The sequence below is a fragment of the Anguilla anguilla genome, chromosome 2 (assembly GCF_013347855.1).
Source record: "Anguilla anguilla isolate fAngAng1 chromosome 2, fAngAng1.pri, whole genome shotgun sequence".
Taxonomy (NCBI): Eukaryota; Metazoa; Chordata; class Actinopteri; order Anguilliformes; family Anguillidae; genus Anguilla; species Anguilla anguilla.
In genome coordinates this window covers 42,286,791-42,300,707 of record NC_049202.1, presented here as the reverse complement: position 1 = coordinate 42,300,707, position 13,917 = coordinate 42,286,791, and the positions used below count along the sequence as shown (strand labels likewise).

The 13,917-nt window shown below is 42.6% G+C and overlaps 1 protein-coding gene across 7 annotated transcripts; it reads left to right on the top strand.

Annotated features, from left to right (window-relative positions):
• Positions 1 to 1,068: 1,068 nt before the first annotated feature.
• luc7l (LUC7-like (S. cerevisiae)) lies at positions 1,069 to 12,307 on the top strand. Of its 7 annotated transcripts, XM_035403753.1 has the most exons (14): positions 1,076 to 1,285; positions 2,460 to 2,530; positions 2,884 to 2,926; positions 3,786 to 3,879; positions 3,983 to 4,077; positions 5,059 to 5,157; positions 5,252 to 5,362; positions 5,903 to 6,046; positions 6,335 to 6,511; positions 6,964 to 7,052; positions 9,230 to 9,286; positions 9,653 to 9,682; positions 9,798 to 9,995; positions 11,787 to 12,307. In XM_035403753.1, exons 6-14 carry the CDS (start codon positions 5,062 to 5,064, stop codon positions 11,929 to 11,931), a joined length of 1,047 nt encoding a protein of 348 aa, XP_035259644.1. In that variant the 5' UTR covers positions 1,076 to 1,285; positions 2,460 to 2,530; positions 2,884 to 2,926; positions 3,786 to 3,879; positions 3,983 to 4,077; positions 5,059 to 5,061; the 3' UTR covers positions 11,932 to 12,307. The 7 variants fall into 7 exon arrangements, with proteins under 7 accessions (XP_035259639.1, XP_035259644.1, XP_035259643.1 ...); XM_035403752.1 differs by lacking the exon at positions 2,884 to 2,926; XM_035403750.1 differs by having other exon boundaries at positions 2,884 to 3,879.
• The last annotated feature ends 1,610 nt before the right edge of the window (positions 12,308 to 13,917 follow it).

Sequence of the window (13,917 nt, the reverse complement as noted above, 5' to 3'; positions counted from 1 at the left end):
TAAGTTGAGTGGGCACACCATTACATTACATTACATTACAGGCATTTAGCAGACGCTCTTATCCAGAGCGACTTACACAACTTTTTACATAGCATTTTTACATTGTATCCATTTATACAGCTGGATATATACTGAAGCAATGCAGGTTAAGTACCTTGCTCAAGGGTACAACGGCAGTGCCCTACCCGGGAATCGAACCTGCGACCTTTCGGTTACAAGCCCAGTTCCTTACCCACTGTGCTACACTCCGTCCTACTCCGTCCTACACCAGGGCTGCTGTGGCCATGGAAATTGTCTATACAATCCGGTGGGCCAAGTGCTGTATAACCCCATTATATCTGATTGAACCCTTTCAGGTTAAATATGGAACTAATGCATCCACCCTCCTTGGGTGAGAGAAAATGGGTTAAATAAAACCACTGTTCTGCTGCCACCATGGGCAGGCATGTAATCATTCCCTTCTTCAGCAGTGCAATGATCTTGTCAGAGAGAGAGCCTCTGCAGCAGCCCCGTCTTTCACCCGATTATAAACAATCCCATGAAAATGGGGGAGTTTGGTTTTTAAATGGAACCTGCACCCAGATTCAGAGGTGCTGAGCACCCACTGGCACTGGGTACACAGGCACCAATGGAGAGGGGACAAGTGAGGTGCCAGAGACTGAGGCCTGTCTGTATGGAGTTTGCATGTTCTCCCCATGTCCACGTGGGTTTCCTCCTGGTGCTCTGACAGTCCAAAGACATGCAAATAGGTTAATTGGAGACTCTAAATTGCACATAGGTATGAGTGTGTGAGTGAATGCTGAGTGAATGGTGTGTGTGCCCTGCGATAGATAGGCGACCTGTCCAGGGTGTATTCCTGCCTCACGCCCAATGTACGCTGGGATAGGCTCCAGCACCCCCTACGACTCTGCTCAGGATAAGTGAGTATAGATAATGGATGGACGTATTTGGATGTCGACAGCAGAGAAGTGGATGGAAAAATGAATGGGGTAATTTCTCTGCCGGAACTGAGCTCCCAGCAGGCCAATGACATGCAACTTCGACTTGTTGTGCTCATTTTTTTGCTACGTCACTTCCTCCAAGCGTTTCATTGTAAGGCCGCAAACGGAGAGAAGACGAACACCGAGGAGGGACGCTTCCGAATAGAAAATAACAATTGTAACAAAAATATATATCGGCATACATATTTTTGTTTGAAGGTGGAATATAAGATACGTAACCGCCATGTCGGCCCAGGCTCAAATGAGAGCTTTGCTTGACCAATTAATGGGGACTGCGAGGGATGGTGAGTAGCTAGCTAGTTAGCTAACGTTAGCCAGCAAGATTTGGTAGCAAACGTAGCTAATAGATTAATACAATTTCTTATGGACCCGCTCCTTTTCTGTCCCTCAAGACGGATTACATGGGTTTATTTTCAGAGTTTGTCAACACGTTTAGGTCATATTCGTAGTTAAAACATTTATCAAACGAAACTTAACGTTAATGTTTGTATCCTTATGCTAGTTAGACAAATTTGGTGCGCTGTTGTGTTTATTACATGGGCCTTTAGTGAAGGCCCAACTTTTGCTAGCTAATATTGTAGCTAGCATTAGCTGAACTCTTAATAGCTGCACATCCTATTTTTACAATAGCTGGCTTTTTATTTGTTAAAGATGTTGTTAGCTATCGAGGGTGCTATAGAACGTGTACCGTTACTGTTAGTGTGTCATTCGTAGCTAATGATATTTGAGCAATGAACAGTAGTTAGCTAGCTACTTAGCTTGATTTTGTAAAAAGAAGCCATTGAGTAACGTTACTGTAGTTGCGGTTTCAGCCTAAGATGGCTAATGTAAGCAGCTCAGTGGTGTATTTTGTTTGCAAACCGCATCACAAGTGATAACGAGGTATTGGCTGCTGTGCCATTTCTGTATCGTTACACATTTTTCTTGCCTCATTTAAACTTACTCGACATTTTATGCGAATATGTAACATTAGTTGCTTTGAAAAAATGGCTGGCAGTACGTAGCCAACCGCATCTGACAAGCTAAGTTAACGTTACTTTTTATTGCTAGGTCGTTTGCAGCGCATGTATTCGCTGATTTATGAAACATGGATACAAACATTAAACAATGTCAGCCGCGGTGAAGGAGCTTGAAATTCAAAGTTAGTGAAGTCGGCCACCTACCGAGTTTCTGGTCAATGGCATTTTGGCGTCTTGTCGATACCTAGCTTGTTAGCTAGCTGTGTCTTGAAAAGGATTTGCTAAGACAAGAACATAACATAACTCCTTTACATTGGCCATATTTACATGGCTAATCATAGCTAACCTTTTGCTGGTTCTAACATTCTTCTGACTAATGAATGCTACTAGTGTTGAAGTGAGTGTCTGTGTTTATGTAACTGAGATGAATTCAAATGCTTCCCATACCTATGTACCATACAAACTGAACAATTGTGGCCCCTTTATTTTATCTATAAAGGTTCAGTGTATCTTTGCCAGCCTACATCAATCTGCAAGGGAGTTGCAGAAAAGCCTCATGTTCATCGAGCCGTGAGTCACAAATATAATTTTTAAAGATGTTTATCCAAACATTTTGTTTGCTTTTCAGAAGTAATCATAAGTTTGATCATCACACAAACTCGTAAGTTAAGTGGAGATGAAAGCAAAACAGAATCCTGAAATGCAATCATCAGGAGTGTTTGGAGCATAAGGAGGAGTACCTAGTTGCTTTCAAGTCATGGAGCAGTTTATACAGTAGTGTGTTTCTGGTAACACATTTGTCATAGAGACAGAGAAGCCTTAAATTTGCCACAAACCATTTACACTTTGACTTGTGTATCATTCCCGACTTCCTCACTACAGGTGTGGGCAAGCAAGCTTTTCCCTTTTATACTTTTCAACAGCGGGTTTAAAATTCTGCAGCTGAGGTCTTGAAGATGCAGATGGGTACAGTATATGTGGAAGCTCGCAGTGTGTATTAACTAACCTTTCGTATTTTTTTTTTTTTTTTTTTTTTTTTTTTTTTTAAACCTCCAAGTTTTTAAAAAAATTATTTGTATCAGAGTTTTGTCATCCACATGACCCTGGTTTGTAGAGGTCAGTGTTGTTGCAGCAGTTTAACAGCTGCTACAGTACACCAGCAGGATTAAGTCTGAAAGTCACGAGACAAAAGGTGGTGTCCACCTGCTTATGTCAGTCACTGGCAGACCTTTGTTTCTGTGATGCAGATGGATTCTTTTTGTTGGGTTTTGGTTTCACATCCCTAAATGAGGAACCGTGGTGCTTCCCTGAATCGGAGAAAGGCAACACAAGGTCAAGATGCCCCCATAGAAACAATGTTATTCCATCTCCAGGTTGGCACTGTGCAGTGCCAGAAACTTCATTCAAGAGCAACTGAGCTATTGATTTTAAACATATTAATGATGGTGACAAAATAATACACAGGCTCACATGAGAGATCCTCAGAAGGATTTGTCAGACAGTTTATATCTAAGATTCGGCTTACAGTGCTCTTTGTTCACCATTTGATAATCTAAATGTAAAAAACATTTAAACATCACGTGTTTCAAATGCATTCTGCCATTACCCCCTATAGAGTATTTAGTCTTCCTTAAACTTTAGAAATGCTACAACTCATGCCTCATGGTAATTTGAGAGGTGTGTTAAAATGTACAAGTTTTAACAGAAGTAAGGCCACTGTACCAGAATTCCACATTCTGGCTAAATGTTATCCCTTATACCCTGTTTTCACAACAAGGGTAGATTTGATCCTTGTTTAATGGTATTTTCTGCCATTCTTTAACAGTTTGTAACCATAGTTACAACACATTTCGTCCAAGCAAGAGAGACAGTCCGCTGAAGCAACTGCAGGGAAAGACATTAGAAGTGTAGCGTTACCAGTGAGTTGGACCCTGTTATTTGCTTTCTCTGTGGCTGGTTGAGTATGTTCGCCAAGTGTGTGTGGTCTCATTGGCTGTTCTGTTTTACCAAACCCTGTTTCAGGTGATGAAACTCGACAGAGGGTGAAGTTCACTGATGAACGTGTCTGCAAAAGCCACCTTTTAAACTGCTGTCCGCATGACATTCTCTCTGGGACCGTAAGTAGCTCTTTGTTATCATTACTACTGAACTAAGTGTATTACAGCCAAACGCTCTGGCCTTCTGAGAAAATTTATGTGCTTACCATACTCAGTACATGCCAAGTATGAGAGCTGTTTAGATGTATGCAGTATGTTCATGCATTGTTGCAAAGCTAATCCAAGATTACAGAAAACACTTGTATAGTTGGTATGGTTATAATTCAGGACTGATTTATAACGACTGCCTGATTGCCTGGGGCAATTAAAATGCTACGTTTAGACAGCAAGAGCTAGTTGGGACAATCAGGCAAGTTGATGTTTCAAGTATTGTTGATTTTTTTCTGGACAGTCTGTTCATGGAATAACCTGGTTGCATATTCAAGCGAGTCAAGTCAGCATCTTAAGTGTTACTCCTAAACACCACCTCAATGTACATTAAAATAGACAAATCCAGTTTTGCATCTAGCCACTGTAGAAGTACATGTTCAAGCTGTTTATAACATTTCCAACAGTAAGATACATTAGACTGCTCAATTATGTAGGTACTGAACGAACTAATATATTCAGGAAGGTGTAATGATTATTACCTGCTAATTATTTCTAATAATTACATTTTTGTTTCAGGGTGATATTGCATTTATTACGTGACGCATGTATTAGGCCACAAAGATACATTTTTTTCAAAATATTGCGGTAATCGTCAAGCTCTGTTTACAAATACAATGTTACAATACATAGTAAAGTTATATAAATTTTTGTTTTGAGAATAAATTGATTGCCCAAGAGAGAGCTTCTGTATATATGGCTATTTGTTTATTTATATTTGTGGATGCTTTTAAAATAAACAGTCTTTGGGAAAGTAGGTATTCAGTTTGGGACAGTACTCGTTCAGTCCACTTGCCCGACTGGGTTAGTTGGAGGAAAAAGTTTATGTTGAGCCCTGTGAGTCTATGTAAATGGGGTCAGGTGTTACTGTGAACTCTTGTTTGTCCCTCACAGCGGATGGATCTGGGAGAGTGCTCAAAGATACACGACCTGGCTCTACGGGCAGATTACGAAATCGCCTCCAAGGAGAGAGACCTCTTCTTCGAACTTGATGTAAGTTGAGGGTTTCTTCTGTAAACTAAACTACTTTGCTGTCTACATCCCTTTAAGTTCTGGAAAGTGTGACGATGTCCATTTTGTGTGTTAGGCTGTGGATCACCTGGAGTCCTTCATTGCCGATTGTGATAGGAGAACAGAACTGGCCAAAAAACGCCTGGCTGAAACTCAAGAGGAGATCAGTGCTGAGGTCGCTGCAAAGGTGAGGAGGCTGTTTTGAGGCTGAATTGTGCCCTCTTATGCACATCAATTGGAGCAGAAATCCATTTGGGCTGTTTCAGCTCTGTTAGTCCCTTTTTGACCTTGCTTTAAAGTCTCTAGTTATGATTTTATTTCCCTTGTTTTTTTTGTATAAGACCTGTATTTAAGTTTTAATTGTCCATTGGCATCTTTATGAAACCAGTTTTCTAGACTGCTGTTGCTATTATTATCATGTTTTTAAAGCCATGGGTGTGCATCCACACTAGATGCAGATAGTGTTTAAAAGGCTAAAACAATGGTTAAAATTTCACTGGACATTTTTGCTGTGAGAACGTGGGAATGTGTTTTTGGCGCAGTTCTCTAGTTGTCTTTTTTTTTTTTTTTTTTTTAGGGAGCTCAGATTTATCTTTCTTAGGGATGTACAAAACGGTCTTGATGTACCCTTGCGAAATGTTCCAGAGATCAGGATATTTATTCTGTGGTGAAGCATTATGGTGGTGGTGTTCTTGTTGTGGACCGTATGAGTGTGGTTTGCTGGCAGGCGGAGAAGGTCCACGAGCTGAACGAGGAGATCGGGAAGCTGTTGGCTAAGTCGGAGCAGCTGGGAGCCGAGGGCAACGTGGACGAAGCGCAGAAGGTCCTACAGGAGGTGGAGAAGGTCCGGAGCAGGAAGAGGGATGCCGAGGTGAGGGCTGGTCCCAGCGTGCAGGGAAGAGCAGTGACCCTCTTACCTGCACTTCGTCTTATTTTAACAGTCGTAACTGTTCCTTGTTTCTGATAAGTGCTGTTGCCAATCTCTCTTCAAGGGTTCCTGCAGGAAAAGAGAAGCACAGAACAAGTGTCTAAAAAAAAAGTCTAGCAAACCTTTGCGACAAATGACAGATTGACAGCTAGTGCATGAGCTCTCATTTAAAGCTAGCAAGCTATAGAGCTTATTAAAGGTTTTGTATGTGCATGTCTTGCTCTGTTCCAGGAGGAGTACAGGAACTCCATGCCTGCCTCCAGCTTCCAGCAGCAGAAGCTTCGCGTGTGCGAAGTGTGTTCTGCCTATCTCGGTCTCCATGACAACGACCGCCGACTGGCCGACCATTTTGGGGGCAAGCTGCACCTCGGCTTCATTCAGATCCGTGAGAAGTTGGAACAGCTGAAGGTAAGCCCCACTCTGGGTTAGTTCGAGTCTGTCACCAGGACTGCAGGCTGGAAAGGCAACATTTGGCTTGCGTTGCTGTCTATTTCCCTGTCAAAGACTTGAAACCTTTGTACTGGTTGGGTTACACTTCAGCCACATATCTGTCTCTGCTGCTGGAATGAGCTGTTTGGCCTTCTTCTTTTGTTTGGCTCCAGGATTCAATTAAATCTTTGAGGCGTTCATATGAAAAGGCTTGTGTGGTGATTCTTTGTGGGAAGCCTGAATGGTTATTCATTGCAAGTAATAATGAGTAAGCCTTGTAAAGATGTGATGTGCATTTGGTTTGCCAATGGGTAAAGTTACTCTTGGTTTTATTTTGTATAGTTTACATTTGTTGTAATTAGACATTTATGACTTTAATGGACTGTTTTTCAGATTAAGCACTTTTTTAAGGAATGTTTTCATTTTGATAGAAAATGGTGGCAGAGAAGCAGGAAAGGCGGAACCAGGAGCGGCTGAAGAGGCGGGAGGAGAGGGAGCGCGAGGAGAGGATGAGGAAGAGGTAGGTACAGGTGTGATTCACCTGCTGGTCTTTGACTTTCATCATAACAAGTCTCAGTACAGAGAGGGTACACTGCATATACCTGCATATGCCAAAAGCAACAAATATTACCTCTCCCATCAACATAGGGCTAATGTGAATCAGTCAGAGGCATTTCAGGGCTAGCCCTCCCCTGTGGTATTTAATGTGCGAGTAAAATCTGTTGCCAGAGTAATCTGTTGTGAAGCGCACAACAATACATGTGTCCATGTGACAAATTACAGTGTTTACAAACAAAGGCTTTGGCAGCAGTTTCGTGTAGATAACTGGCTTCCGGGTGATGTCGTCAGTAGTTGTAACGTTCTGTCTAGCTAGGCTAATGCCACATTCTGTTGTGTAAGCAAACATGGCTGAAAGTTTTTTCTTTTTTTCAGTAAAAACAGAAAGCACATCAGTACTTGTTTTATGGGTGTGCAGGGTAGATGCTGTGTAGCTAGCTAGTTAGTTTCGCAGTAAAATATTTGTTCCACCTTTATAATGCAAAAACATCATGACGAGATGACTCCAGTTAGGACCTAGTATGAAAGGAGAGAGCAAGAAAAAAGGACAATCGTGTACTTGACATACAACAGTCATTTCAAACAGAAGCTACCAAAAGCAAGAAACCTTGCAATGGGTGATTAGCTAAGGGGATTCAGAACGTACTGATATTTGCATCCCAACAAGGGCTGCTGCAGTATCGCCATCTTTATAATCGTATCTGCTTATGTCATTCTGAATCACTGATTTGAACTATGGAGGTATTTTTGTATAAAATGCCACAAATCTGTAGAATGGATTCACAAAGACAAAGAACTCATCTGTGGACAACCACCATGTTCTGTCATTTCTACGGGGAACAATATACCGTATAACTACATCAGAGTGTGCAATGGAATCTAGGACAGGATATTCCATCTATATCAGCTTGGATTTAGAAATCAAGTTTGCTAACATACAGGACAGAATTAGCAAAAGAATTGACATTGGCTGGCCATAATATTGTTACTGCTGATACTACCAAGCCTTGATAAATTATTTCAATGCAGCATAGATTAACAGCGTTCTATTTTGGCTGTTTCATTCATAGCTTTTCGAAGTGTTGGGATTTGTTTTGATGATGTCACAGGAACGAGTCCTGTAGGGTGATACTATTACTGTACAGGCATTTAGCACATGCTGTTATTCTGAGACTTTTTAAAAACATTTTTTGCATGCATCTGCATTGCATCTATTTATACAACTTGATATATACTGAAGCAATGGAGGTTAAGTACCTTGCTCAAGGGTACAACGGCAGTATACCTGGGAATCAAACTTGTGACCTTTAGGTTACAAGACCAGCTCCTTAACAATTATACTAAACTTCCGCTTGTTATTACTATTTGACCTGCCATGTTACTGCAGCTCCTCTGACCATTGCTCACTTTCTTCATTCATTTCCCCAGTACACCTCTTTATGTTCTCTTGCTACAGATCCAAAAGTAAAGGTTGCATTCGAAATAAATATTTAATGATTTAATGAAAGAATCATTCAAAGGAAATGTACACCATGCCTAATTTCTTGTGCTACATGTTCTGCGTACCTACACAAGGTTACATTAAACATGTTTGAAGTATGTACAAGGCATGGTTGACTCAGCCTTTGGACCTGTAACTGTTATTGAGCACTTTTTCACAATTTATGCATCTTTAAAATAAGGTACCAAACTGATTGATCTTTACCTATGTCAAACAAAATGCTGCACACATTGTTATTGCACCTATATATGAATCAGAAGGCCTAAGTCGAGAAAATAGCAAATGTGAACAGCCCTTGGAGCTAGTCTGGCTGTTCTCCTAACCACTGTTGAGGCAGTCATGTGATATGTCCAGCTAGAACACTGGTTCTCACTGCAGAGAACAGGACGGTCATTTAACAGTACAACACCCAGGGAGGGGGGTTCAGTTTACCAGGTATTGTGCCGTGGGCTCTGTGTGTTCCAGAGGAAGTATTTTCAGTCCACACTCCAGGGCTTATGAAAGATTAAAACATAGGATAAGCTGCACTAGAACAGTCAGTAGTTGTAATGCTGTGTTTGGTAGTGAATCAGTTCAGAGCTGTATTCTGCTGGCTTCAGTTGTTTTGTAACAGCGTGTTTCCACACACTCCTCTCCAGAGGGGATTCTGCACTGACTGATACTTCAGCAGAGCTGCATCGGGGGACTGCTTCAGGGTAACTAACTCCTCTCTTACCCTCTCTCCCACCTCATTCTCCTCCTGCATGGATACGAATCATGTGTGTGCATGTGCACTCTTCTAAGCCTGTGCATGAACTAGGCTTCCATTTTGGTTTAGTTGTCATTCATTCACCCCTATAGCAACAGTCAGTAAGTTTGAATGATGGGGAAATAGCGGTGTTGTGTTTCTGTCTTGCTGGAGGTATGAAAAAGTCAAGAGATTGTAAAGAGAATAAAAGTACGTAAGTGTATGGTGTGCCATGATTGGTAAAATTGCCTCCAACGTAAAATTATGGTGATTTTTAAACTGTAAAGTTTCTGCCAAACAGTAGCCTGAGCTCATGTCTTGTTTGTCTTTGCAGGACCAGGTCGCAGAGCAGGGAGCACAGAAGGTGGGTGTCTGTAGTGGCTTCACAATCTGTGTATTTGGTACAGATGGATCATTTCATGTTTAGAGCTGGTATCACTTCGGTCCTGTTGAGTGACGCGAGCTCCGCCCCGTCCCAGGTCTCGCTCCCGGGAGCGGAGGCGGCGGCGCTCGCGCTCGGCGTCGCGGGAGAAGCGGCGCTCCAGGGAGCGGTCCCGCGAGCGGTCCAGGGACCGGGAGCGACGGCGGCGCCATCGCAGCCGCTCCCGCAGCAAGGGCCACCGGCACAGCCGAGACCGCAGCCGCGAGCGCAGCCGAGACCGCGGCTCCAAACACAAGTAACGCACCGCCCTCCCGCCAACCCCAAGCCTTACAGCTGACAGGCTCATGGAGTCGTTCGGATATTGATCGAGTCCTTTTCATCCAGTGGTTACAATGACTAATTTCACTAATATGACACAAGCTTAGTTTTGATGTGTATGTATATAGGTACATATTTTTTATGGGAACAGTTGGACACCATGCCATTAGAATCTAGGGTAACTGCATTAGCTGGACAAGATAACCTGTGGCTGGGGAGCTAGTGGCAGTACTGGACGTTTGCTGTAGTTAATGCAGCAAAAATAAATGGCTGGTGCCTATTAACACGGTTCTATCAGGTGATGCAAGCATGTTTTGAAAGAGTTGCTTCGTCAGTATAATTGTTTTGGTTCTGCTAGAGCAGTAATGACTCAGGACTGGTGTACTTGTTCATGTCTCCGTCATAGCTTGAGATGGGCATTGGATTCTTGACTTTTACACTTTGGAATATTGAATATAATTGTTTAAATGTGACAAAATTCTAATAAAGCAGTAATTTCAAAAAAGGGCCTTACTGTTGTTCTGTTACTAATCGTAATGAGGGAATTACAAATACATTTCTTTCCATTTAATTAAGTCATGTCTTTCAATATGAATTGTTCCGACTTAAAAAGGAAAAAGTAGGCCTACTGCACAGGGGACGTGTGAAATGAACATCCGATACACGTTTCAAAATAAATGAGAAGTATGCCTGGTGTGGAGCTTGTCAGTCCATCTGAAAAGAATGAAACGTAAGAACGAACTGAAGTGAAACGCAAGGAAAGACGGGAACAGAATTAGATTAATTTATGGGCTCTTTTGCCAAATGCATTTTTCGCAGCACTCAGCCGTGACTTAAAATTTTGACTGCAAGATGGCCTGCACAAAGGTCCATTTCAGAGCTAGTTTAAAATGGGGCCTGATCAGGAGGCACCGAGGCAGAGGCTGGTTTAGTAAGGTGATGTAATGCACTCTGTGGCTTAGGTCAGGAGACACTGAGGCAGAGGCTGGTTTACTAAGGTGATGTAATGCACTCTGTGGCTTAGGTCAGGAGGCACCGAGGCAGAGGCTGGTAAAGTAAGGTGATGTAATGCACTCTGTGGCTTAGGTCAGGAGACACTGAGGCAGAGGCTGGTTTAGTAAGGTGATGTAATGCACTCTGTGGCTTAGGTCAGGAGACACTGAGGCAGAGGCTGGTTTAGTAGGGTGATGTAATGCACTCTGTGGCTTAGGTCAGGAGACACTGAGGCAGAGGCTGGTTTAGTAAGGTGATGTAATGCACTCTGTGGCTTAGGTCAGGAGACACTGAGGCAGAGGCTGGTAAAGTAAGGTGATGTAATGCACTCTGTGGCTTAGGTCAGGAGACACTGAGGCAGAGGCTGGTAAAGTAAGGTGATGTAATGCACTCTGTGGCTTAGGTCAGGAGACACTGAGGCAGAGGCTGGTAAAGTAAGGTGATGTAATGCACTCTGTGGCTTAGGTCAGGAGACACTGAGGCAGAGGCTGGTAAAGTAAGGTGATGTAATGCACTCTGTGGCTTAGGTCAGGAGACACTGAGGCAGAGGCTGGTAAAGTAAGGTGATGTAATGCACTCTGTGGCTTAGGTCAGGAGACACTGAGGCAGAGGCTGGTAAAGTAAGGTGATGTAATGCACTCTGTGGCTTAGGTCAGGAGACACTGAGGCAGAGGCTGGTAAAGTAAGGTGATGTAATTCACTCTGTGGCTTAGATCAGGAGGCACCGAGGCAGAGGCTGGTTAAGTAAGGTGATGTAATACACTCTGTGGCTTAGGTCATCGCGGGACCGGGAGCGCTCCTCCAGGGACAGGTCGCGGGACCAGGACAGGAAGAAGGGCTCGACAGAGCGGCGGCAGGACGGGGTGAATGGGAGGATGGACTCCCGGAGGCTGGATGACAGGGAGGCTGGGGAGATCTAAGGGCCTGCACTGTGACACCCTGTTAACACTACACTCGCATGCATTACTGCAGTCTGATACCATTACACTGTACACTTGCACCCATCATTGCAGTTTCTGATTCTCACATCCATCATTGCAGTTTCTGATTCTCACATCCATTACTGAAGTCCCTGATTCTCACGTCCATCGTTGCATTTCTGATTCTCACATCCATTACTGCAGTTTCTGATTCTCACATCCATTACTGCAGTCTCCGACTCATTACACTGCAGTCACATCCATTACTGTAGTCTCTGACCCTTTACTGTACACATGCATTACTGCAGTCTTTGATCCCATTACTGTACGTTCACACATATTACTGCAGTCCCTGATCGCATTACATTCACACGTCTCTCTCACACGTGCATCAATCTTGCCCATTCGGTAATCATGGCATCATGTATCATGGCTTCTCTTTGGTATAGATTTTGGTTCACTCAGTTTGTTCATTGTGAATATTTTCAGGCAGGCTATTTTTTGCACTGGGAAGGCCCTTTAGACCCAGTACGCAGGTTTTGTTTCTCATTTTAGCCTTCGTCCAGAGCTCCGACTTCGGAGCACGTTTTCCCAAGCATGCATATAGGTGACAGGAAGCAGAAGTAGAAGAATTAGTCACATGATTGTTTAAGGTTCGGCAAGCAATGATACGATTCAGTGGCCCATTTCTTTCAAGCTTGCTTATGCTGCATCAGAAACACAACCTCTCTAAGGTAATCCCCTATGGAAGCTGCAGGCAACTGGACCTTTTATTTATAACTCCGATATATGAATAGGATTAAATGAATGTGACATGCTTGATGTTTAATATACTCATGCATTGCTCTCTAATTGCTGGCCCTTTGATGACATTGTATTTGCATTTTCACCTTTGATATTACGGTTATGCTAAGTTGGTCTTTTATACACTTGGTGTTGTTCCTGTAGAATGAGAAGGGTGTCAGTCATTACATTTGCAAAACCTTGACCTGGCTGTTTCCCATTGTTCCCAGCACTGCCATGTTTTAAAGTGTTAAAAAAGGCCCCTCAATATTGTCTCAGTGCAGTGTGCTCCACTTTGCATAAAGACATGAAAATTTCCAGTTTTTTCCCCTGTCGTATACAACTTTGTGCTGTGGAGTTATTCAGGTTGGATAGCATTTGCAAAGCTAAAATGGCTGCACTTTCTAACTCCAGCATTTAAGTCCAGGACAAAGTGCATTGAAGTTTGTATGTAAGCTTATTTCTCCAGTCTCTGGTAACTGAAGACTCAAATCTGCAGGTGTTTGCCCTGTAGATATGAACCGCAAGTGTATAGTCTGTAGAAATGGTTGATGGTCCAGAAATTGTTAAAGTGCTTGTCAGAATTGTACATCATGTATTTAAATGGAACCTTTTAATTCATTTTATTTTCTCACGATAGAAGTATAAATGGATACTGAGGCCAGATGTTATGTTTTGGGTTTGCTTGCTTACAGTGTACATGTGCTTCTGACACTATTTCTTTTTTCCTGTATGTAATTAACAACTGAACAAAGTGAAATTCCAGTATAATTCAGATATGTGGTAAGCTTCGGCTTTACTGTGTTCCTGTGCTGACGTTGCTCCTGTTCTAGAGAATTAGGGGCTGGGGTTTGCGAGGTGAAGCATGTTGGGGGATTTTGTGGAGGTTCAAATCCTCTATGAATGCTTCAACTTCCCTTTGAATGATTCCTTTGGTTTAATGGGGTAATTTGTTTTCTGGGGTTTTTTTTTTTTTTTAATATTTCAATTTTAGTGTATTTTGATTGTTCCAGAGGATGTATGTGTTTGTATATTACTTTGTTTGAAATTGCATTTAACCATATGTTTGGTTGGATGTATTTGCTATGCAGCCTGAAACCGCTGCTCTCAAGTGGCATGGCTTCCTATATCAACAGGGCTACATGTGGAGGAAAAAAGTGCCTCCGAGCATCAACCTCCCTGCAGCACTGAAAATGGTTTCTG